The sequence below is a fragment of the Oryx dammah genome, unplaced genomic scaffold (assembly GCF_014754425.2).
Source record: "Oryx dammah isolate SB20612 unplaced genomic scaffold, SCBI_Odam_1.1 HiC_scaffold_28, whole genome shotgun sequence".
Classification (NCBI taxonomy): domain Eukaryota; kingdom Metazoa; phylum Chordata; class Mammalia; order Artiodactyla; family Bovidae; genus Oryx; species Oryx dammah.
Genome location: NW_024070212.1, coordinates 80,909,940 through 80,936,968, shown reverse-complemented (window position 1 = coordinate 80,936,968; position 27,029 = coordinate 80,909,940). Strand labels below are relative to the sequence as shown.

Below are 27,029 nucleotides of genomic sequence, written 5' to 3'. Positions count from 1 at the left end.
ATTTTAAACACTAACTCATTTCTATAGTACTACTTAGAGTTTTGTAAGGAACATTCAGTTCAGTTCAGTCGCTCAGTCATGTCTGACTCTTTGCAACCCCATGTACTGCAGCACTTGCTAGTAAAAGATATATAGTAACAATAATATAAATTTCTGCCTTCAGATAAGGAAACCCACTTTAATGATCAAACACTAGGAAAACTACTCAATTATAAGTCTATCAAAGGCAAGGAGTTGGTTATCTTTGTATCAGCAGCATCTATTGATGGTACATATTAGATAACAGTAAAAATTTTTTTAATTTAACTGAAAGTACTTTATCAGGCTAACTGCTAGTTCAAATGCAACCTACCCTATTTTCTTTAAGAGAAATGAAGGAATTTAAATAAATTCTAAAAGTGGAAAGCAAGAATAAAATTTTGTGGTTTACAGTTTTTAAAAAGCAACATAACTTAAACTTATTAACCAGCATTAGCGATATCATTCTCGCTATTGTGAATATTAATTTCAATTTTATGTATATGAATACAATTGGGACTGAGAGTGGTAGATATCTGACAGGTTTTCTCATATTTTTTTTCCAGATAAACAGTATACACTCACACACACACACAATTCTCTTTCCTAATAGGTAGACATGTTGCGTGCATGCTCAGTCCTGTCCAACTCTTCCTAACCCCATGGATTGTAACCTGCCAGGCCCTTCTGTCCATGGGATTTTCCAAGCAAGAATATTGGAGTAGGTTGCCATTTCCTCCTCCGAGGGATCCTTCCAACCCAGGGACTGAACCCATGTCTCCTGGTCTCCTGAACTGGCAGGCAGATTCTTTACCACTGGGTCATCCAATAGGTAGGTATAGAAATGCTGTAAAACCATTTTTTTTAATGCATCGTAAGAAATACTTACAGAATCATTGCAGAGAATTTTCTCACAAAGTCAAGAGTTTTTTTTCAAAATCTCTTAAGTATTTACAGAGTACCTACATCATTGTGAGTTTTCTTGTATTTCTTTTCCTAAAGTAAGATCATTTGCAGATTTTTCTAATACTTTTAAACACAGATTTGCTTTTAGAGTTTGTCTTAAATATACTAAGTACCTGTAAAATCATATAGCTGAGGAACAGTTTCCATGATAATACCAATCAGAGGTAGGTACAACATCGCCACTCGAGCCTTTGTCTGGGGGTCAGAGTACCGTGGATCTGAGTCGTGACTGGATAATAAATTGTGTACCATATTGATGACTTTCTTATGCAATCCAAACAGTCTATTTAAAAAGAAGATGAAGAAGGAGTTGCAATAAGGTCACAGAGATTAGTTAACATCTTTAGAGCAAATAGTAAGTCATGGTACTGAATCAATTTGTTCAACTTCTTAACTTTGCCACATATTTGCATGTATTCCTATAAAACATTTTTCATTTTAAAATTAACGAATGTTCAAAAAATAAATAAAATAAAACTAGTGAATGTCTCACTGTATTAAATAAGAAAGGAGGGAAAAGGAAATACTATATAAATTCACTTTGAAGTAAATCTGAATATATTTTCATTAATTCCTTAGAAATTAATGCACTTAATATTAATAACTTTAGATCAGTTAACAGTTATATTTTAAAGCAGAAGAGTTTTAAGTAGCTGTAAATTTTATTTCATCAAGTGAAATCTTTTCACATTTATCCAAAATAAACTTTTATTTCTTTTTGCAAAGAGGAAAAATCCTCTGCCTATGGATTATGTAGTCCATAACAAGGGTTGTCTTTGATATCTCTGTTTAAACTGACCCTCCATGCTCACTTGGGCCCTTACTACTTTCTACACTTCTAAGCCCAAGTTTCAGCTGGGCTACTACAATAGCAAGGATCACTCTCCACACTCTTTTGGCTTCTCTTCTTAGACTGAAGCTGCTTGATGATGCAAACCATTCTAATGTAAAATGTCTCCAACTTCAACTGCCCTTAATGCTGTACCTGGCAGGTGTTTCATATCTCACTGTTTCTCCTTAAGCCTCTCACCATCAATCTCAACAGAAGACCTTACCTCTAACTTTTTCTTCAAGGAAAGAAAAGCCATTCTAAATATGCTCTGGCCAGGCCTGTCAATGCATCTCCATCTTTATAGCTATCAAATCAACTTTCCTTTTATCTCAGAGAAAGTTGTCCCTTCTTTCAGAAAGTAGTTTCCCCTTATGCTCAGTCAATCTACCCTTTCTTCAATAGCTTCAATGAACCCCTTCACTAAGTTCTTCCCTTGTAAATACACTTTCACTTGAAACTAGTTTACTCTGGCTTGTATACAGTATTCCTCTTATATGATTTATCTAGTAATAAATTTCCTGAATATACATCTATATCAAGCATTTTCTTCCATTTACTTCCTAGTATCTACTCTTTCTCTGAAACTACAAGTTTTTTGAATGCTTACGACATGGTACTGTAACAGTTTCATCATTTAATAGCTAAATTTTCAAAGATATTGAACCTCTGTTTCCCTAAGTATAAATAACCTACCTCCTAAAGTGGCATGAGAATTAAGTTACATCATTTATGTAACACGCTTACCACAATGCTTTGCACACTGCATCCTTCAGTAAATATTAGCTTTTCTTCTTAAAATCACATAGCAGATTTAAAACCAGGTATTCTTTCTCTGCAGCTTTTGATCTTACCTACCATTTTACATAGCTATATATGAAATCTAGCTGGAGGTTCTTCTTCCTCCCAGATTTTTATTCAGAAAGTATATTTTTAAGTACTGTTGAGAACTCCATCTAATGGACATATCCCAGATTTCATTTTCTAGCTCTCTACTTGACACTTTGTCACTTTTTATATTTTCTTCTCAGTATTTTCTCTAAATAGCTCCCACCAGTCTTCATATTCTCTATCATTCTTCCCAAGTTTCAGATTCTGGTCATTTGCCTTTTATGTTCTCTCTTTCAACTTGTATCACCAGTGATGATTCCCAAACCTGGGTATATTAATATTTAGCATCTCTCAGCAGCTACGGGCCCCAGATTTCAACCTATCTAAACTCTATCCACTCATCTTCATTAAACCTTTTCATATGTCTACAATACTCAGACACACTCAGCCTTTATACACACACACAAACACATGAACACAAACACATGACTGTGCAGGACACATGCACGCACAAGACCTGCCATATCTTACGCTGGATGTTGGAGACAAGACTTCCTATCTTATCCTATCCTTGTCCTTGTTCTTAAAGAGCTTGCTTCAGCAAGAGAGAAACACAGACACAAAAATAATAATTCAGCGTTACAAATGCTTGTAACAAAGGTGCTAATCTTCTTCAGAACTAGGTTCTGTACTACAAAATTTGCATTTAACCATAGTATATTGTTTCAAAGTTGTAACTTTCTAACTACAATGAAAATTTCTAGAGAGCAAATCTTTGGTCAATATTAGAACATATTGCTGCTACTCAAGGAATTATTTATGATTACTTAGCAAGCAAAAAGAGTAAAAACATTCCTCTTAAGGGTCTATCTAAGATAATGTATGCTGTTTTTATCTATGCAAATGTGAAAAAAATGTAAAATATAGAGATGACGTGTGAGTCTCAAATAGTCAATCATTCATTCACTGAATTAACATATACTTACCAAGTGTCCACTCTGTACCAGACACAATTCTAAGGCAGTGGGAATACAGCAGTGAACAAGAAAGAAAAGTGCTGCTCTCATGAGCTCATATTCTAATGGGAGGAGACAGATAATGAACAAACGAGCAAATTTCAGGGAAATGCTTTGTAGAAAAGTAAACAGGCTTATATAATTCAGACTGGGTGGCCCAATGACGTCTCACTGAGAAGATACTGTTTGACTGGAGACCTGAAGAATCACAAGGAAGAAATGCCTCTGTGTGGAAATCTCAGGGCAATATAAGCATTGATTCAGGCAGAGGAAAATCTAAGTGCAAAGACCCCAAGGTGGGACTGGGTAGGCCCATAAGGGAAACAGAAACAAGTCCAGGATGGCTAGATTGTAGTATATAAGGAAGAAGGGAAGTGACAGTGTAGACAAGAGTTACATATACAGGGTTTTGAGGTTCATTACTAAGTCTGGATTTTATTTTAAATGTTATTTTAAAAGCATACACTTTTAAGTATTTTTAAAGTAAGAAGTGTGCCCTTTTAAATACATTGAAAAGTTTTAACTAAGGAAGCAATATAATTTAATTTTCATTCCTAAAAGACCATTTAGGTTGCTGTGTAGAAAAGGGATTTTAGGGAGGGAAGAACAGAAGCACGCTTAGGGGAGAAGCAGTAGAGAGGAAGGGAAGCAGCTGGACTTGGGGTATATTGTAGAGGTGGTCCTAAAGCACTTGCCAATGGGCTGGGTGTAGGAAAGAGTGAGAAGACAAGAGAACAAACAGCAGTAACAGCTTATAATCCTGTATATTACTATTTAAAGCTATTCCAGTTACCTTCTAAAACTCAATAAACAAAGAAAAAGTAGTGGTGACCACAGTTATCATTGCTTTCAGACTTTACAGGGTCAGAAAGTATCTAAAGAGCCACCTTGAAGAACAGCAGTAAAGAGGTCAAGAGGGAGGGGACATATGTATACCTACGGTTCATTCACGTTGATGTATGGCAGAAACTAACACAACGTTTTAAAGCAATTACCCTCCAATTAAAGATAAATTTTTTTAAAAAGAACTCTGAATACAGCATACAAATTTTTTTTTAAAAAAGAAGTCTTTCATGAGCCCTACACTGTCCCACAGAAATGTATCTATTTTAACAGAACTGATCCTTGACTTTGAGAAGGAAACCTCATCACAAAAATGGTTGACTGTTAGAATTCTCTATTCATCAGACACCACTGAATACCTATACAACATCTCAGAACAGACATAGAGAATAGACTTATGGACATAGAAAGAGGGGAGGAGAGGGTGAGATGTATGGAGAGAGTAACATGGAAACTTATATTACCATATGTAAAAGAGATAAGCAACAGGAATTTGCTGTATGGCTCAGGAAACTCAAACAGGGGTTCTGTATCAACCTAGAGGGGTGGGATGGGGAGGGAGGTTCAAAGGGCATATATGTATACCTATGGCTGATTCATGTTGAGGTTTGACAGAAAACAACAAAATTCTGTAAAGCAATTACCCTTCAATTAAAAAATAAATAAAATTTTTAAAGAAGGTTGACTGTTAGAATTCTCTATTCTTTATCAGACACCACTGAACACCTATACAACATCTCCTTCACCTGTCTTCCTCCCTAATGGAATGCAAAAATGTTCAGGTATACCTTCATGTCCCTGAGATTCAGAAGAAGCTGACTCTATTCCCCTAGTTCCTGAAGTCGATCCAATCAGACTAGCCCTGCCATTTACAGTAGCCAGTCAACAAGCTGTTTCATTACTAAGATGAGAAGAGATTAATGTTACTCAACTGTTTCCTTAATTGAGAAGGTCTAACAAAAAATATCACATGAACTAAACACTTTTTAGTGACAGCTGACTATTATTTAGGCATGAGCTCCTTATCTTCTGCTTTGTAATAAACCACCCATGAACCAAAACCTGTCTAAGCACCACATGTGAGTAAAAGTGACCTAACTCACCTAAGAACCTGGCACTGCTCTGGTGTCTAATAGTGCAGGACAGGCAAGTGAGCCAGACCGGTTCAAAGAAAGATGTGCATCGCATGCTTGGGAAGAGGGGTTTTTTCCCTCTCTGCCCTGCTGGATATGAACAAGTAAGAATTTAATCCGAATTGCCAGAGCAACTATCTTACAGTCATGAAAGGCACACGAGCCTCAGGATAAAGCTTAGGCTCCTGGCAGAAATTAGATATAAAAGAAACAGAACCCTGATAACATCACTTGAGCTGCTGGTTATACTGTGCTAAAACCTTACCTTTCTTCCAAATTTGAAATCATAGTATCCTTCCTTTAATAAAACAGACAAGAAGAAAAGTTTCCTATTTCTGGTAACCAAAATTATTCTGATACATCAAGTAAACATACTGGAAATATAAATTCAAATGATTGAGATTTAAGTTACTAAGGAAAGGTAGTATGTTTAGAAGTTGCCTTCAGAGTGATTTTTTTCAAACAATGGATCCTTTTTCCCCCCAAATGACATTATATTCATTTATCAATGGCAAAATAAAAGAGTGGTGGCAAGCAGGGGTGCGAGACCCAGAGTCTCACCCACTAAGCCTGCCCTCCCCTACTCCAATGTCTGCATCACAACCCCATCCTACATGGAAACACACTAAGAACCTTTTCAGAACCCTACAGTTCTGCAGAGCACAGTGTGAAAACCTGCTTCTTAATAATATATCCCTAACATGAGAAGCTGCTGTTATGAAAACAACTCATGCTTTCATTTGCAGAAGATTTAGCTTTTCACAATTTATTAAGCATTAACTATGTACCTATCACTAAGAACTTCACAAACCTCATTTCATTTGCTCAATAAATACATCATAGGATTCTTATAAAATCTGCTCAAAATATCTCCTTTTGTTCTCTGGAGCTCTTACTTCAGGTTAAACTGCATTACAAACTCCTTAATGATCCTACTATGAGGAAAGTTGAAAAAAAAAAAAAGAGCAATTATTACCCAAATGAGTTATGGTCATAAACACTTTTGAAAACAGCTATTAAGATAGAAATACCCTACAAGGATCTTAGATCACAACACATTTATAGAAAAGCTGTTTCTAAAAAAAAAAAAAGAAAAGCTGTTTCTGCAAATTCAAATCAGACAACGAACTCTTCTTACTATATCAATTTCCAATAATTCTTTAAAAGTGTGGAAGTTTTTAAAACAAGTTTACTTGTTTATAGGGCAAATTTTAAAGTACATGCTATATATTATTAATATGATGGCAAATGACAAATTTTACTCCCAAAGAATCAAACAGACTAGTCTATTTTCCTTAACTGAATTGTGCTTGTTGCATATTAACAAATCTGAAAGTCCATCTACTAACATGCACAAATATTTCAGGTACTACTAAGAAGGAAAAAAATACTACCAACTAAACCATGATACAACATGATACATGCTAACTTCAAGACAAACATCAAATTCAGAGATGACAAAAAATGTCTTTCTTAAAACTGATGAAATACAGAAAAAACATGAGTATAGAACTTAGTGAACAGAGAAGTAGAAGAAGAATGGTAAAGAATATCCTTTTGAGTCCCAGAAAGTTAAGTGGGATACTTCTGTTCCACTGTCCAAAATCAAACTGATACTGTACACAGCAAAACTGGTCTACTCACCCTTCAGCGTCAGGGTCCAAAATGACAGCCAGCTCCGTTAACACAAGTCCTGCCAAATAATGCTGTTGGCGGAAAGGCACAGACAATTCAAACATATTTGCAATCTTCTGGTCTTGGACATTGGTGGAAAATCCAGAACTCTGTTTGGGAGTGAGGTAGAACAAAACTATAATAGCTAAGCAACAAAACATTCTATAGACAGAGCATTACAACAAACGAGATGTGAGCATCATCTGAAAGTGAGACAAACATTTTAAGTTTATTTTTACATTACTATTATTAACACTGGAGAAAGCACCTGCTCTTACTTTTGGTATAGGAAACTCTGATGAAATAACATTTTAAATTATTTTCAATTTCCTTTTTCTCATATTAAATTTTTTTCATCTCATTTTTCCTTTATACTTTTAGCCACTAAATATTTCACTATCATATTCTGAATGGAAAAAAGAACTGAATCTCTATGATGCATTATGTACTCACTGTTGAGTACAAGAGAAATATTCATAGTCAAATGCTACTGGTTTCCAGAGAAATTTCAAATACTAATGAAGCTGGGTTTTTGTTTTTTTTTTTTTTTTCAGGGAAAATACTATCTCTAGAAAATCACTATTATTTTTTCGTTTATTCAGAGTTTTTACAAGTTTTCTAATACTGCAAAATAGCATCCCCCAAGATACAGTTCAAGGCAAGAATGTCCTCAACCTTATCACCCTTTAATCCATATTCAAGACCAACAATGCGAGGTTTCTTACAACAGACTCCAGATTTCTCTATGGAGAAATCACCTTCTTAGTAAGTATATAAAACTATTCAGGTCCCTACCTCCCAAAGAGTGATGTCTCTGTCATCTCCTAGAATCTGAAAATTACGCAGCTAGATGAGAAAGTAGGGGACAGGACACTGGAAGAAATTCTATTAATTTCTTGGCTGGATAAGATGTTCAGCAGGGAGTCAAGTATAAACAATTGTGTTTCATTAAAGGTTTAAGGAACTCTACCTATGATTAATTTGTCCTTGATTGTGTAGCCACATCTTTGCCAGAGGATGGGGGAAGAGAACAAAGACTAGCCTCATTAGTTATTAGAAGAAACGTGTCTTAGCCAGGTATGTAGAAACAGGCTGATCCTTAAGAATTTTTGCAAAGGTGAAAAATGAGAAGTTGTGGGTGATCTCTGTGTTTTTCAATCTTTCTAAGTAAAGTTTAAAATTTTCTTTATCAAACATCTGAGATTGACCTAGTGTAGTAAATTACTTTCAGGAATTAAAAATCTCAAAAGCAAACTTAAAAAGAGTTCAGATCACCTTTGACTTTAGACATTAAGAATATAAGGAAGGGACTTCCCTGGTGGTCCAATGGCTAAGACTCTGCGTTCCCAATGCAGGGAGCCTGGATTCAATCCCTGGTCAGGGAACTAGATCTCACATGTCACAAGTGAGAGTTCATATGCCTCGACTAAGACCCAGCACAGCCAAATAAACAATTTTTTTCAAAAAAACAAGAGCTTAAGGAAGTAGCTTGTTTGTCTTAGGAATTATATAGCAAAACATTTCCCTAGGAGAGAACATCTAGGCTCCTCTGATACTAAACCACAAAATCCCTTCATTTTAATCTGTATGATAGGACATATAATTACTGCTATGATAATCCTTTGTTGTCTTTAGAGGAATTATTAGGTACCCTGTGAAAACCCATGAACAACACCTAGTTTCCTTTGGGTTCTCTGGATACAAGAGGCAGGCAGGGCTTTGCAAGGACTACATTGCTGTTTTACTTCTTTCTCTGCTAATTACACTTCATTCCCTTTCCTTCCATAGGTACTGACAGCTAATAAACATCTTGCCCCCCAAATTCAGTCTATGTCTGCATCAAGAAAACCCAACCTGTGAAAATGTCAAGTGATTTTATTATGTAGGTGAATTCACTCCCTTGTGCACAAATCAGTCAGAGGGATACAACACGTGGTTAGAACTTAGATCTAAAATAAAGCCAACATGTGCCACGGATCAAAGCCTAGTTTTGCCAGTTTTTACTATGTGACCCTGGGTAAGTTACTGATCTTTCTGTGTTTCAGTTCACCTGTAAAAAAAATAATAATAATGGAATGTACCTCTTAGGGTTGCAATGAATAGTAGTAAATGATTAATATTTATAAAGCACTTAATCATTTACTACTTACAAAAGCCCTGAGTATGGAGCCTATCACACAGTTATTATTCAATAGTATTACTTTTTACTTTTCCCAGCATTTAAAATGCTTTTTCCACAAATGCAGGCTTTTAAAAAAAACCTTTTTTCATACATTTTGCATACCTGAGACGTTGCAGAAGAAACGGAAGGTGATGGTGATGCAGGTGGAGTGAGCAGGCTGCAGGGTAAGTTTAAGGTAACATAGTGCTCATGGCTGCAGATGATTCGCAAAAAATCAAGCCTCAAGGACACCAGGACACTTGGACTTGGTAATGAATAAAGCTTTGAAGATACCTTGTAAGTATTGCAGAAAATAAAAAAAAAAATACCAATTGAACATATCATTTCTCTAATACCAACACCAGAATGATGAATTAAAGAATCAGAAAACAGTACTCAATGGACAGCTTTGGGTTTTGTGGTTTAAGTAACAGTGTCAGCTTTTTCCAGAGTTACTGCTAAAATAAAAAACTTAGAACTACAAGATTTACTGTATAAATCCACTGACGAGGTGCATTCTTAAAGCCACATTCTTATATTTCCAATACAGCATTGATATTTCCACCTCTCAAGGATATATTCTTTCTGAAGAAAAATTATGCTATCAAAATAACTTTATAAAATACATTATCCATTCTTTTCTCAGCAGTTTGTGCTAAGATATATTTTTAACTATCTGTTTTCCCAACTACACCATTACTTACTCGAGGAGACATTTATAAACTGACTTATTTTAAGAGTTCTAGCATCCCTAGAGTCTAGCTTAATGTGTGACAAATGTAGGAGGTTAATGCCTGAAGAATAAAGACCGGACAGGTTTTGAGAGCAATAATACATGAAATTTCAGGGGAAAAGGTAAGAATAATACACAGTGTGGCAAATACTTGCCAACATATCAGTGCCCAGGCATAGTTTCAACTTCTCTCTTAAAAAACAAAACAGGGATTTCCCTGGTGGTCCAGAGGTTAAGACTCCAGCTCCCAATATAGAGGGCACAGATTCAATCCCTAGTCAGGGAAGATCCCATATGATGCATGGATCAGACAAAAAAGAAAGATACATACAATAATGGCATCCAACTGAACAGATTTTCAAAACTCGAAGTATTAGACTGCCAAATACCATTTTAAACCAGTGGTTCCCCTAAATTAATCTGTGGACCAGCAGGGAAGTACATTACAAGCACTGTTTCCCCACTCCCTACCCCACCAACAGGATTCAAACTCCTCAATAATGCTGGGATGGGACACAAGAGACCTGTATATTTTTTAAGCTGCCTTAAAAGGCAATTTTAGGATGATTATATAACTTACTACCCAAATAGTCTATCAGGACAAATAACTAATGTCTTCTAAAAGCCAGGTTTCATTAATCAGTTGAAAATTTTAACACAAAACCAGCTGTTTGTAGAAAAGTTCCAGGATACTTTTAGTTTAGAGAAGGCAGATGATGGTATTTGAGACTTGGGTAAACATCTGCCCACGATTCTAAACTCTACAATGTCTAGGGTTTCATCATGAGGAATACACAGCAAAATCCAACTGCTTTAAAAATCACTTAAGATAGAAAAGGGTGGGTTAGCTGTTCATTCAGTAAAAATGCTACTCTGGCACGGCAACCTGGGGCTGTTTTACATTTAGACTACTGACTTGAAGGAATACTTCTAATGGGAATTAAAGAGTCATGAGTGGGCCAGGATAACTCAAGGAAAAGATGGCTCTACTGATAGCAGCTGGCCATAGTTCTATGAACTGATAAATATAATTTATTTTTGCCTTACTAATAAATATAATACCACTTTTTAAAAACATCACTATATAAATGTGTTCATGAAAGTTTCTTAGCTCTAGCCCTTAAAGAGCAAACACAGAATTTAAATTATTTCATTACTAATTATACTTTACCTGTTTATAGCAGGTCTTTATAAGGCTAAAGACAAATCCTCTGTCCATAACAGACAACAGATCATTGAGAAAAAATGCAAGGCTTATGTTGAGTCTCTCAACCATTTCTGTGTCCTGGGAAACAAAATTTAAAAAGAAAAACAAAAGTATGATAGTTTAATGTGTGCCTGAAACATTGACTTAATTTTTAAAAATAAGTTATCATTACCTTCTGAAATCGTGAAACTATATCACTAGCAATTGTGCTGACAAGAGCAGCAATGTCGTCCATGAAACGTTCTGGAAAACGAGTCTTCCTCGGTGCATCAAGTTTATCATTAAAGTATAAGTGATGCACCATGCTCTTTACCTAAAAAAAGAAATAAGCCATTAGTTCAATTTCTTTTTTTTTTTAATTGAAATATAATTGTTTTACAATGTTGCGTTAGTTTCTGCTGTACAAGGAAGTGAATCAGCTATATGTATACATATATCCCCTGTCTTGGACCTTCCCTCACCTCACTCCATCCCACCCATCTAGGTCATCACAGATCACCAAGCTGAGCTCCCTGTGCCATAGAGCAGTTCTTATGGGTTTAACTAGCAGTTACAGAACTCTAAACTTTAGGGTCATTTCTGTCAATATACCACATGATTTAATAGAAGACTAAAATACTCTTAACTCCTCAAACATTATGAAAAAGTTCCCTACAATATTTTGTATGCTCTAAAGAAATATCAAACAACATACAACTCAATCTCTGTAACACCTTCATAAAACTATTCTGGCTATCAATGGGGAAAAAAAATCTGGGTATGTCAACAGAAAAAAATTTTCATCCTTTAAAATTACTTTAAGTTAAATCTTTCTAAGACTCAGCGACTGTGCCATTCCATGTCCCCTGCAACTGGTAGCTTTGAGGGAGCAGAAATCTTGACAGCATGCAGTATCTTTAGCACTTAGCATCCCATGGCATATGGTGGGTATACATTAAATATTGATGAATACATATTAAGAATAAAATGTTAGATAAAAATCAAAGTAATTTCAATTTATAAAATACTTTTAGATATAAATTCTTATCACAGTGTGTACAATAAAGAATTTTAAATTCAGGGAAATTAATGACAAGATTTTACAGTTGGTAAATGGTAGAAACAAGTTAAACTGTACCATTTTGACTATTTTGTGTTTTAAGAAATCTGAACATATATCTAAGGCTATTAAAAAAAAAGGCAAATTACTATTTTGATCTTATATTAAAAGCACATGAATTATAATCTGATGTTTAGTCTCCGGGGGGGGGAAAATGTGTTGCCTATCACTTACATATGATCCCTGACTTATTTTTTTGCTGATTAGAAAATCTCAAGAAGAAATTTCTTTTTAAGAAAAAAAAAAAAAAAAAAACCTTTTACTGAAGTATAGTTGATTTACAATGTTGGGTTAGTTTCTGGTTACAGCCAAATGATTTCATCTTGTGTACATTCTTTTTCATATTTTTCTCCATTATTCTTTACTTCAGGATACTGAATATAGTTCCCTGTGCCATACAGTCGGACTGTGTTATTCATCTACTTTATATATAGTAGTTTGTATCTGCTAATCAGAAACTCCTAATTTATCCCTCTCCCATCCCTTTTCCTTTTTGGTAACTGTAAGTTTGTTTTCTACCTCTGAGTCTATTTCGGTTTTGTAAATAAGTTGATTTGTAGCATATTTTAGATTCCACAAATAAGTGACATCATATGATATTTAATTTTCTGACTTTATTTAGTATGGTAATCTCTAGGTGCATCCATATTGCTGCAAATGGCATTACTTAAATCCTTTTTATGGCTGAATAGTATTCTATTGTGTATCTATACCACATCTTTCTTATCCATTCATCTGTTGATGGACACTTAAGTTGCTTCCATGTTTTGGCTATTGTAAATAGTGCTGCTATGAACATTTGGGCGCATGTATCTTTTCAAATAAGAGTTTTCTCCAGATAACATGTCCAGGAGTGAGATTGCTAGATCACAGGGCAACTCTAGTTTCAGTTTTTTAAGGAAACTTCATACTGTTTTGGAGAAGGCAATGGCAACCCACTCCAGTACTCTTGCCTGGCAAACCCCATGGACGGAGGAGCCTGGTAGGCTGCAGTCCATGGGGTCGCTAGGAGTTGGACACTACTGAGCAACTTCACTTTCACTTTTCACTTTCATGCATTGGAGAAGGAGATGGCAACCCACTCCAGTGTTCTTGCCTGGAGAATCCCAGGGACAGGGGAGCCGGGTGGGCTGCCATCTATGGGGTCGCACAGAGTCGGACACGACTGAAGTGACTTAGCAGTCATACTGTTTTTCATAGTGGCCACACCAAATTACATTCCCACCAACAGTGTAGGAGGGTTTCCTTTTCTCCACACTCTCTCCAGCATTTATCATTTGTAGACTTTTTAATGACGGCCATTCTGACAGGTGTGAGATAATACTTCATTTAGTTTTAATTTGCAGAAGAAATGTCTTCTTATCCTCAATATAAGTAACGTTCAATAATGAGAATGACTGTGGGTGGCATACTCTAGAACCTCCATTGTTTCTTTTCTCTCTATCTTTTTTGTTGTTTTGCTCTTGTTCTTATTATTTTACATAATTTTTGGGAAGAAAAATTTTCACTTTTGCTTTCAGCTTTCTATAGATAGAGAGGAAGGGCCCGAGTGCCAGAGTACCTGAGTCTGAATTAGAGGTCTGCTGTCCACAAGCTATGTACACTTCAACAAGATCTTAATCTCTCTGTGCCTTGATAATCCGAAGGCCATAGGTCTGACCACACGGTGTGTGTATGTACATTGCTTCTATGTATATATGTGTTTATGTTGTGTGTATATTTACAAAAATAGTAATTCATTTACTTGTTTTTAATATCATTTACTGAATTAAGAAAAAATTATTGTTGTTTTTTACTGGCTGTAACCACCATTTCCCTTTTAAGAACTTTCACCATTTTAAGAGCTTCCTAGCCATAAAAGCAGTAGGTATCTATAAAGCTCTTTTTATCTGGTATTGCCATTATACGCTAGTATGCCTGGGTTCGATCCCTGGGTCGGGAAGATCCCCTGGAGAAGAAAATGGCAACCCACTCCAGGACTCTTGCCTGGAAAATCCCATGGACTGAGGAGCCTGGTAGGCTGCAGTCCATGGGATCACTAAGAGTCGGACAGGACTGAGCGACTTCACTTCATGTTTGGACTAAGAGAGAACATATGACAGGTTAAAAAGATAGCTAGCTTCTCCAACTATTCCTAAAAACAAACCTAAAATTAGCTTTATAATGCCATCTAAATAGTGCTGATTATCCACAGTGTTATTTAGAGATATAGCAAACATAATTTTTCTTCGGAGGCACATGTTAAACCATAACATGGACAACAGAGAAAGATTTCTAGGACAATAATAATGAGCCAACAGAAAATTATTCAATAAGGAAAACAGTATTACAAAATGTGTTTAGTTTGCTCACCATTAACTCAAAAAAGAACCAGGCTTGTTGCAAAGCTGATTCCCGAACGCTGCCACTGCAAACAACCCACTGCAAAGCCAGCTCCTCATGAAAAAGCTATCCAGAAGTAAATCCAAAGTTATTATCAATGCCAGGTCTGCTGATAACACAAATCAAATAATAATGCAAATACAAATGAAGATATAATGAGGATAAGCAAATAAGGCATGTGAACCATTCAACGATGCAGTGAGGACACCCATTAACGAAACGGCTATTTATACATGTAAGACAGTGGCATGTTGAACAGCTGAAAAAATTACATGTTATCTTGCAGTAAAATGTAATTTTAAAAGGACAGGTGGGAAAGAGCCTCCTAAATTGTACCTGCAAACAGAAACTAGACCAAAAGCTCACAGCTACAATAAAATCTGGCTTTTGTCTCACATATATATTTCAACATATGCAAATACACTCACGAACTTTGCTGGTACAATTCAGGAAATACCTTTAAAAATTTAAACTTTGATATCAGCCATCAATTTTCAAGGTCTCAGGTATTTAAAGTCATTTTATTAAAACAGCAGAAATTTCCTGCCTTATAATGGATATGCATACAAAGCATTTGCAAAAGAGTGTATATTATGAAAAAGGACTAACAAAACTGTGCATAAGGGAAGCAAATCAACATATCTTACTAATAGTGATAATTTTTCTAACTCATCTTCCTTTCCCTGGAGATTTAAAACACAAAACAGAAGCAAGTTACAGAAACAGAATTAAGAGTTGATACAATTTTTTGGTACTAAAATTTGATGATCAAATTTAAGTCACTGAACTAAAAATATTCATCCACAAAGATATAAGCATTATAATAATGTAAAAGGGCCTGCAATGGAGAGGCCTGCCCAAAAAGGCATCAGACAAGCAATGCTTGCTCAAATGTATCTTTAAAAACAATCCAATTATTTTAACATCTTGTTCTGGTTATGTAAAGAAACCTTTCATCTACTTAATTGTTGGAATTATTTTCCCCCTATATGAATTGTCTTCATATGAATCTACCTTTTTAGTTGGTAAGCGTCCCGTTAATGTTTGTAAGAAACTTGACGTCTCTGTGTGCGAAGACATACGATTACAACTTCGATCCATAGCCTATGGAGTGAAGATGAATGAATGATGAAATAACATTAAAGTCTGCTGTGAATGACTTTGCACCTCAAGGATTACATACAATTTTTTAAATAGAGCTTTACTGTGGTTTCAACAACCATCTATTTTATTGCTCATCCCATTTTCACCATTTAAGTTGCTTTAATGACAATGTATTAGAAGTATCAAAATGGCTTCTATATATTTTATCCTTAAAAGGTAAATATTTTAATGATTATATAAATTGAGAGTGCTGCAAAGAATGAAACTTTTATCTCTGTGATATATACACATGCATGTATCTAGTAAGAAAATGCAAAAAGTAAAAACATACTTCTCACTGGTCTCAGACCAAAAGGAGAAATCAAGAATTTTATATTTAATTAAAAAAATTAAAAGTTTAGAATGGTTTCTTTTATGTTTCACTATCATCAAAAATTATGATTCAGATCTGCCATATACTATATTAAATATAAATCATTTATAATCCTAAATTTGCAATTAAATTTTTCCCTCAAGAATGAGAGAGAGCATCTTCCTCTAAAGCCAGCACACAGGTGAGAAGTATATTTTGAGGAATCATGCAGTATTAGCTATCAAGCAACTAGACTAAAGTAAGCAAAACCTAGTACAAAGAGGTTACAACAAATTTCATACTTTGCAACACAGTACAAATTAAAACAGATTTTTGTTTCTGGTACTTAATCTTACAGCAGGGGGATCATATACTATTCATATTTACTTTCAGCTTATTCACAACATTTCTAGTCAGTGATTATGAAGAAAATGACAAGATAATAAATGCTAAAGGAGAATGACACAATAGCTACACTTTAAACCAAAAGCAAATGAAAAACTGTCAGGTTTTTTCCACACAAAATTTTTTGTTTAAAAAATTCTTCCTGAAGATGTGGTACCCCGAGGGTAGAAACTGTTATCAAAGCCATCAATTACATAAGCAGCAGGCACTGAAACATCAATGGGGTGTACAACGAACAAAGCAGGAGACAGGAAATAGGAAAGGAGAGTATTACTGGTGCAACTGGTGGTATTCATGCATAGCAGTTGGAAAATGTGCTAAGTAAACAAAAAACACACTTTTTAATGATTAAGAAAGCAAGCCACCGAAATCACAGTATATGCTAAGAAGTAACGTTCTAAAGGGAAACATCAGCAGCCAAAAAAGAAACCTCTAACATAAACACCACCTGTGTTGATTCTGCACTTGGACTGGGGTTGGATCCCCATGAGGCAGCTTTTGGACCACCAGTGTTAACCCAGGAATTGGAGCGATCTAAACCCTAAGCATATAATAGAAAGCAGTTGGAAAGGAAAGAAATATTACATGTGGCATGCTATATTCTTAAAGAAATCCAGACTTTCCAATGCAAACATGTTTTTAATTAGTACTGTTAAAGCAACCAAAATTTTTAGGCATCTATAGAATATTAGTTCATCAAAATCATCTTATTACATAGTAACTTTTTTAAAATCACAAAGAAAATTAAGCATAGTATTTAATGGTAATTTCTCTTTATATAAAAGGATCAATTTCAACTATCAACAAAGTTCCCACAGCAACCATCCCCCCCAAACTCTCTTTAAAGATGGTACAAGCTAGCAACAATTTCCTCTGAATCTAACTGAGGTTTAAAAGAAAAAAGAAATGAAAGAAGAAAAACATTCCATTCTTGTCTAAAAGACTTTAAATTTTACTCCATCTGTCATCAACTGAAAACGTCTGTGCAGCAATACTCCGTAATTGTATTTGAACTTGCCTCCTCTTTCCCTCTCTTTTAGGGACCAATAAAAAAAATTAGGCAAAAATTAAGAAAGAAAAAAAGATGCCCAATATATGCTCCTTCCTAAAAATGATAGTAGATTTGGAGTTGTCTTCAGTCTTACTGTGCTTGTTGAAAGTAAACATAATCAGTTAGTATTTTGTACAAAAACTGTAAGAAAAAACCTTATGCTGGGGCTGTCCGTAAGATTTGTTATCTTCATCATCACTATCATCGATTTGAAGTTAATTTAAGTGACTTCCCCGGTGGCTCAGACAGTAAAGCGTCTGCCTACAATGCGGGAGACCTGGGTTCAATCCCTGGGTCGGGAAGATCCCCTGGAGTAGGAAATGGCAACCCACTCCAGTATTCTTGCCTGGGAAATCCCATGGACAGAGAAGCCTGGTAGGCTACACTCAGTCCGTGGGGTCGCAAAGAGTCGGATATGACTGAGAGACTTCACTTTCACTTTCACAAGTGAATTATGTCTATCTTCTCTGAAAGAGGTTATTATGACTTTAGGTAAAGGGAACTGATCAATTCAATGGACATGAGTTTGAGCAAACTCTGGGAAATGGTGAAGGACAGGGAAGCCTGGATTGCTGCAGTCCATGGGGTCGCAAAGAGATGGACATGACTAAGCGACCGAACAACAAAAAGGGAACTGGGGCTTTAATTCAGCTTCTTAAATCTGATCGATCCATTTGAATTATAAAATTCAGATTCCAGGCCCTCCCCCACAGAAATCCTGATTCAGTAATCTGGGCTGGGCCCTGGAAATCCGCTAATAGAACTGAACAAGTTATAAGAGATTTTTAGAGGACTGCTGAAGATAACACAAGACAAGCCAAGTAGAAATATCAGGGCTGAGTATGAGCCCAGACAGAAAGCACCAAAGAGGACAGGTAAAAGAAAACAAAGAGTAAACAATGGTAATCAAGTCTATGTAGACATTAGTATCACTTGGGAAGGTTAAGGACAACCACCACAACACATGTGCAGGGCCCTACCTCCAAGCAGAATCTCTGAAAGTGAGGCCTACGCATGATATTGCAGGAAGGAGGAGAGTGAAGGAGAGGGAGGGAAAGAGAGGGGGTGACGAAGGAAGGGGAGGGGGGAGGAAGGAAGACAAACTACTAGCTCTCAAAGGCTTATGTTTATAGGGAGAATACTTCCCCTCCTTTTTCCTGTACTCTTTTTCCAAAAATACAGAGAAGCTGACATGATGATACGGTAACTACCTATTTCCCCTCATTTTTGACACTGAATGTGTAAGATGAGAGTTAAAGTTGAAATGCAGGTTCTACTGCTTACTAATTGCAAAATCTAAGGTAAATTACCTAATCTCTTTTTCAGTTTCTTAGCTACAAAATGGGAATAATGATGTGTCTCCTTCATATTGTAAAGATCAAATTAAATAATGGAAGTAAATCACTGAATGTAATGCCTCAAATGTACAAACTTCTTTAAAAAGTTTTAATAAAAACTTGCCCTAATGTTTTTAATGCTTCCTAGCAAAGTAAATTGGGCAATATTCAAATACTATAGAATTATTTAATCAGTAAGTTTGTTTAAAATAAAATACCCCTATACAGACTTCTCAAAACCTCATTATATTATTTCAAATAAAAGCAAATCAGCACACAGTATGCTTCTCAGATAAATTAAAACAGAAACTTTCAGTCTCTCAAATTATGTCACTACCTATGCTACAAAAATAACAAATATTATTTTTAATAGTATTTAATAACAAAAAGTTTTTAATATTATTTTAATAACAGAAAAACAATTGTGCTCTCCCTACCACAAATTCTACAAAAAGAAAAACAGTAACTTTGGTGTAACACAAGTTTACTTTTTAACCTCTTGCTTAACAATTTCCTTTAAGACATGTGCTAATAAGTAATGTGAGAATAAACAATAACCCTGTTTGTACCATTAATTATATATTATATTCACAATATTGAGACTCTGAAGAGTTATAATTACATCCAGTCAAAGCTGACTATTTAAAGAAAACTGGTAGCCAATTTATTTGTAAAGCAAATTATTTCCATAATTTAAATGTCATAATGTTAAGAATTATATCAAACAGCCCTCAGTTAAGCAAATTCATCACTGATATTTACAAATATAGCAACTATATTTATGGATCTCCAGTAGCAGAAGAGATTAACCAAATGTGTGTGCACGTGCATGAAAGTGTTTTTGCTCTGTTTTTGCCAAATCTCTGTAATCTTATTGTTTTGTCCCTTAGATGCAAACAGGCTCCTTCCTTGAACAAGTCAATTTCACTTGCCATCAATACTCATGTTTTAATACAAAGATTTGGCTTTATACCCACAAACCCTCAGCATAGTGGGTTTAGTGAGCTATGCACACAGTAAGCTTTCAATGTTTGAAAAATAAATGAAAAAGGAGACAATACATTAGAAAGAAACTAATTATCAACGTAAAATTGCTCTGGAATTTGACTGACTAAAAGCAATGAAGTTCAAACCTGATGTAACCATATATTAGTATTTACATAACAGATTGTTAACATTGCTAGGATAAAGAAAGATCAGTTGTGGCAAAATAATTATGAAAAGTCTCACAAGTATGGTTTTATAGACACTAGAGTAACAAACGCCTGTTTATAGTATTTTTTAATTTTAGTAGTTTCACATTTTGTATTAGGAAATGAAGTCTAACTGAAATGTTCATAAAACTAAATTTCTTAAAATCTTTAAGTATTTAATTAATCCTGCTAGCAAGGAGGCAAACAAAAGCATAATTCATTTTTTTTTAATTGTTTACTCTTGGTAGAGATACTCAATGCTTACTTAACATTCTTTCATTGGATAGAGATCTTTTGAGCAACTTCCATATGCTGGACATTATAGCTACTTTAGATACATCAGTGAAGAAATACCTCTGCCTTCATGGAGCTTATACTGTAATCAAAGGAGACAAACACTGAAAATAAACATAACAGGTAACTAATGTATATTTGCTATATTAAAGGTAGTCAATGTTATCAATCAAAGAAACAGAGTAAGGGGTGAGAAATCCCTGGCGCAAGGCTGAGGAGAAAGGCACATTTAGACACTAAAATAAGCTGGTCAGAGAAGACCCCATGGGGAAGGCAGTCCTTTGTGTAAAGACTTAGAGAAGCAGAGGAGTTAGTCAAAGGATCTCGCTCAGAGAAATGACATTAATCCAACTTAAGTTTTGTTTGTGATTTAAGCTTTTAAAGCAGCATTCTGGTTGCTACTGTGTGAAGTGAGTATAGGCTGAAAGCACAGAAACCATCTTTAAGGCTATTACATTCATTCAGGAAGGGATGATGGTAATTCAGACCAAATGGTAGTATTAGAGGTGGTAGGAAGTGGCTCTACTTTTAACATATGCATATCTGAACAAAAGGGTTTTAAAGATGCAGCTGAGTTTAGAATTCCAGACAGAGATTTAGAATTCCAGAGAGAGATTTGAAATGTAATTTTTGTTAACTATCACAATATAATGATACTTAAAACAACTGGACTTCATAAGATCACCAAGTTGGGGAGTGAAGAGAGAAAGGAAAACAAGACAAGAGGACTAGAAATAAGGACAGAAACCTGGGGCACTTCCAAATTAAGAGATCAGAAAAAAAAAATCTATAAAGGAGATTAGGCAGCTGTAATAAGTAAAGAGGAAAATCAAGAGAGTGTAGTGCCCTACAAACCAATTAAATAGAATAAATCAACAAGGAAGGAGAATTACTGTGTCAAAGCTGCCATAAGATAGTGGCTCAGTGGCTTCCCTAGTAGCTCAGCTGGTAAAGAATCTGCCTGCAATGCAGGAGACCCCAATTCGATTCCTGGGCTGGGAAGATTCCCTGGAGAAAGGATACACTACCACTCCAGTACTCATGGGTTTCCCTGGTGGCTCAGACGGTCAAGAAACCACCTGCAATGCAGAAGACCTGGCTTGGGAAGATCCCCTGGAGGGGGGCATAGCAACCCACTCCAGTATTCTTGCCTGAAGAATCCCCATGGACAGAACAGCCTGATGGGCTACGGTCCATAGGGTCACAAAGAGTCGGACACAACTGAGGGACTCAGCACACAGCACAGCCAATGCAGGAGATGTGGGTTCGATCCCCTGCAGGAGAAAATGGCAATCCACTCCAGTATTCTTGCCTGGAAAATCCCATGGACAGAAGAGCCTAGAAGGCTACAACCGTGGGATCACAGAGTCAGACACACGTGAGCAACTGAGCACACATACACATAAGGTAAAGTAAGTCAAGTGTTGAGGCTCAACCATCAGGTTTAAGAATATGGAGTGCCTGGAGAGCCCTGTCAGCATTCAAAGGGCTTTTCCAGTGGCCATGTATGGATGTGAGAGCTGGACTGTGAAGAGGCTGAGCGCCGAAGAATTGGTGCTTTTGAACTGTGGTATTGGAGAAGACTCTTGAGAGTCCCTTGGACTGCAAGGAGATCCAACCAGTCCATTCTAAAGGAAATCAGTCCTGGGTGTTCATTGGAAGGACTGATGCTGAAGCTGAAACTCCAGTACTTTGGCCACCTCATGCAAAGAGTTGACTCACTGGAAAAGACCCTGATGCTGGGAGGGATTGGGGGCAGAAGGAGAAGGGGACGACAGAGGATGAGACGGCTGGATGGCATCACCGACTTGATGGACATGAGTTTGAGTGAACTCCAGGGGTTGGTGATGGACAGGGAGGCCTGGTGTGCTGCGATTCATGGGGTCGCAGAGTCGGACATGACTGAGCGAGTGAACTGAACTGAACTGATGCGTGGAAGATCAAAGAAATATGTTTGAAGTAGGATAATGAGTGTTTAGGGCTTCCTTGGAGACTCAGTAGTAAGGAACCCACCTGCCAATGCCCTTGACACGGGTTCTATCTCTGGGTGGGGAAGATCCCCTGAGGGAAGGAAATGGCAACCCACTCCAGGATTCTTGCCAGGGAAGTCTCATGGAGAGAGGAACCTGGTGGGCTGCTGTACATGGGGTCACAGAAGAGCTGGATATGACTTAACAACTAAACAACAACAAACAAATGGGAGTTAAAGAACAAGAGTAAAAGAATTGAAGACAGCAAGTATAGAAAATGCTTTTAAGGAATTCTACCATAAAAGGTAGAAGAGAAATGTTAAAGAAGCTACTAGAAGAAATACTAAAGGAAAAAAACATTTTAATTGGAGAAATAATAGCATGCCTGTACGTGGATGGGATGATTTAGTAGACGGGGAGAAACTGAAGATGTAGGAGAGAGATAAACACTGTTGGAGTGGGGATCCTGAGTAGGTGAAGGGATGGAAGGTTGTATACAAACAGAGGGAATGGACTTAAAGAAATGGGCAGGTCATCTATGACAGACATATTAGTAGTAGGTAGTAGTAGATGGTAGTGGTTAAGGAGATGTGATGGTCAAAGGTTAAAAAAGTTTTCCTCTGATGACCTCAATTTTGTTAATGAAGTAGGAGATAAAGTGAGAAGGACTGGTGGGGAGCTGTTAGAGGATCTGAGGTACAAAAGAAAGCATGTAACCTTTTTCTGGGACAATGGGAAAGTAAATGGAATAAAGAAATATACTACAATTGTTTGACAGCATTAAGGGTTCTCTTAACCTCAAGAGAGCCTTTAATTTCAAATGAGACCAGTCATGGCATTTCTCAAATCATGTTTAGCAGTATAGGCAGTCAACAAAATTCAACTACAGTTTGAGGTTTGGATTAAGCAAGTAAAATGAAGTGAAAGGAAGATAAGGGAACTGAGGTCTGTTTATAAAGGTAATGATTATAATGACTGCTCATGGAATTTAAGCTGGCTAAACTGGATGAAAGAATATTAACAGGGTGAGGTATAGTAAAAATATCTTACCATCAAGTGACTGGAGGTTGCAGAGTAATTGTTGGAGTTGGGGTACTAGACAGAAAAATATGAGCTAATGATTAGAGAACAAGATGCATGAAATTGAGATTATGAGGATTAAAGTTATCCGTCATGACAAGACCAAGGGTACGACCATGGCTAAGGCAGCATGAAAGACAAAAGTCATTAAAGAATTTCTTGAATTTCCAAGTCAACAGAATCAGAATAAATGAAGAGTAGGTATAAATAAACTTCAGATTCCTCATAATTTTCCAATGTGATAAAAGTTATACACCATTATTATTAGGGATTATGACTAAAGGGTAGGCCAAAATGAAGGTAGCGATCAAAAATTTTGCACTAAAAAAAAGAATACAGAAAAAAACATTTAAATAAAATTTGATTAGGACAACACTATACTGTCGTAAGACAAAGTCTCATCTTACAGTGGCTTTCTCAGACGTTTCCATATATCATAATACCAGAAGCAAGTTGACATCATTGTTATGCCCCATTTTATGAACCACTTGACAAAAGGCAAATAATCATTCCAATATATGTACATCTTTGTTCTAAATCATGATGTTATAATCTATCAAACACATCATATTAAAGGAAAACACTAGAACTATGCTAAATCTTATAGAAATTAAAAGGTGTTTCAAAAGTAGAACCTTGAGGAAAATGGCATCTATAGCGCTTTAACAGGAAAACCTCTTATAATTCACAAAAGAAATTCATTCTACTGAAGAACTGCCCTTACAGTAAATTATGCTAAGTGTTACTTCTATTACAGTGAGAAAAGATCAAGAATGAAGACAAAGATAAAAAACCTTTTCCTAAACATGGAAAGATATGTGGGGGGAGAAAAGCTTTCTCATTAGTAATTAGAATTGTTACTCTGCAGGATTCACGTAAATATATCTGTACAACACAAAAAGTGAAGTTTCTTTAATTAGAGTAACATCTATTTGGATCTTTAAGTACTGAAATTCACATTTATTTTTTAAATTAAAAAGCTACAAAATATTCTTTTCACTTTCTCACAGACCAGAAATTACTTTAGAAATATATTTTTGGTCTGTGAGAAAGTACTTTAAAGTTACTTAAAAAGCATTTTAAAATGAGCAGTAATAAAGTTTATTAGAAATTTCTGAATGCAAATTTCTATAACTGTATGAATAGATTTTAGTAATTCTGATGTGTTTGGTCAATATCCAAGTATTTCACATAACAAACAAACTCAGATCATTTTTTTCAAAAAGTGTATTATAGCTCAGACTAAGAGTTAAACACAGACTGCAGAACGTTTACTAATTCTTTCTCATACCCTAACCAAGAGACTAAATGCCAAAGAAAAGTTGGCTATGATTCTATTAACAATGGTGTCTTCCTCCTTTCCAATGGCAAAAAATCTACTTAGGATGGTTTAGTCAAAACACAACATAATATGATTACTTGGCCTCAACCTTACTGCTCTTTTTTTCCACTTTAATTTTCAAACCGAGTTATTTTTGTACTTTAATTATAATACGGCAATGACTACTTGTTCCTTAAGTATATGTGATGGGGAGGTAGTAAGGATGGATGCTTAAATAAAATATGGCTGCATCTTATACTAGCCGACCTCTCCCTTGTTGTCTGGAATAATCATTAACCATGATTAACTAAATCACATTTTTCTAATCCTGGAGCACCTTACATAGAGTTTTCCATGTGACATATAGCTCTATTACCAATTAATTGTTAATCATTATTATTTATATTTTTAGAGAAGTGAGACTCATATTTCAAGTCAATAATATGGTCCCACTGGACAGCAGTCACAGGTCTCTTAACCCTGTAGAACACCAATATGACCATTTTTCACATGATGATCAGACAGACAGTGAGTTGTATGTGACTAGTCGTTCTGGACAAATTTTGAATTTGGCAGATTTTCTTAAGCATAGTGCACAAACGAGTTTGTAATAGCAAGCACATTAATAGAAACATCACTTATGTGTTCACTGATAGAAGAGAAACATAAAATTTATTACTAATTCAAATATATTTTAAAATTCTTATTACTAACTCAGATACATTTTAAGAATAAAGTAAAACAACTGGATATTTCTCATTTGTTCATGAACTGGAAACCAAATTTATAGATGTATATCTTCAGTTTACCTTACTGCTGATGATTGACCGTACTTCATCATCTGGGGACGTGGGAGTTCCAGATATATCTGGATTACTATTACTAAGGCTCCGAGAACGATTTAAATTAAGGCTTGCAGGTCTCACAGCAGATCTAGCCATTGTGGCATAATGCACTGATCCTCCCAAACCCCCAGGACCTAGAGTTGTATATAAAATAGCACATAATTAAACAGTTAATCGGGAAAGGACCTGAAAAAGTCTCTTCCACTTTACAAAATTCCATAAAGATCATAAATTGCTTTTATTTCTAAATGAAAATAATAGAAACAAGAAAACCTCTCCAGACCTCATGAGAGCTATACAAAGATAATTTTTTACAGCAGCTGACAAAATCTTGTGAATCATAAATACAACCATTATCTCTTCAATGTTTCTACATTCTGTATTACACATAGAATAAAAAGAATAATAAGAAACATATACAAACGTCATTTCACTTATATATGAGGGTATCTAGGACCCACAGTGCTCCAGCTAACATCTTTTCCTTTTTTCCCACCCACTCCTGCTCTGCCCCTTGACACACAGTCACTAAGAGGGAGACCCAATTTACCGTCTGCTACTGCTAAGTCACTTCAGTCGTGTCCGACTCTGTGCGACCCCATAGTCGGCAGCCCACCAGGCTCCAGGCAAGAACACTGGAGTGGGTTGCCATTTCCTTCTCCAATGCATCAAAGTGAAAAGTCAAAGTGAAGTCGCTCAGTCGTGTCCAACTCTTAGCAACCCCATGGACTGCAGCCTACAAGGCTCCTCTGTCCATGGGATTTTCTAGGCAAGAGTATTGGAGTGGGGTGCCATTGCCTTCTCCGAATTTACCGTCAGTATCTCTTAAATGAAGCTATGGCTATATCTCTATCTTCATCAATGATAATTTTTAACTATAACAAAATAGCATCTTTGTAACATACATACATAAATAAAGATAATTCTCCTAAGAGCCCAGGTTATACGAAAAAAGCAAAGAATCCCTTTTCTATCTGAAATCAAGCCTGATACCATCATTCAACCAGGATCTATAAATATAAAGTACTCAACAACTGTAACTCCCTTTCTTATTTAATGAAATCTTTCTAAGTGTCATATTTGCAAATGACATATACTTGTCAACTAAGTAATTTATAGTCTTCAGGTCAGCATGTGAAAAAGACATTTTGTAAAATCTGTGAAATTCTCATAGTGTACTAATTG

General features: G+C 35.8%; 1 protein-coding gene across 5 annotated transcripts in view; it reads right to left on the bottom strand.

Annotated features, from left to right (window-relative positions):
* The window catches only part of DOCK7 (dedicator of cytokinesis 7), a 190,291-nt gene that overhangs the window by 54,058 nt on the left and 109,204 nt on the right, over positions 1–27,029 (bottom strand). For 3 of the 5 annotated variants that reach the window (XR_005719562.1, XM_040232699.1, XM_040232700.1), the window contains exons 22-30: positions 25,809–25,978; positions 17,202–17,294; positions 15,907–15,996; positions 14,863–14,958; positions 11,584–11,724; positions 11,376–11,489; positions 9,595–9,765; positions 7,281–7,420; positions 1,098–1,267 (exon numbers count right to left, since the gene is read on the bottom strand). Coding sequence is in view for 4 of the 5 variants with exons in the window: in XM_040232699.1 (XP_040088633.1) it covers positions 1,098–1,267; positions 7,281–7,420; positions 9,595–9,765; positions 11,376–11,489; positions 11,584–11,724; positions 14,863–14,958; positions 15,907–15,996; positions 17,202–17,294; positions 25,809–25,978 (1,185 nt within the window). In the remaining variant the exon portion in view is untranslated. The remainder of the gene's footprint in view (positions 1–1,097; positions 1,268–7,280; positions 7,421–9,594; positions 9,766–11,375; positions 11,490–11,583; positions 11,725–14,862; positions 14,959–15,906; positions 15,997–17,201; positions 17,295–25,808; positions 25,979–27,029) is intronic. The other 2 variants (XM_040232701.1, XM_040232702.1) reach the window with 1 other exon arrangement.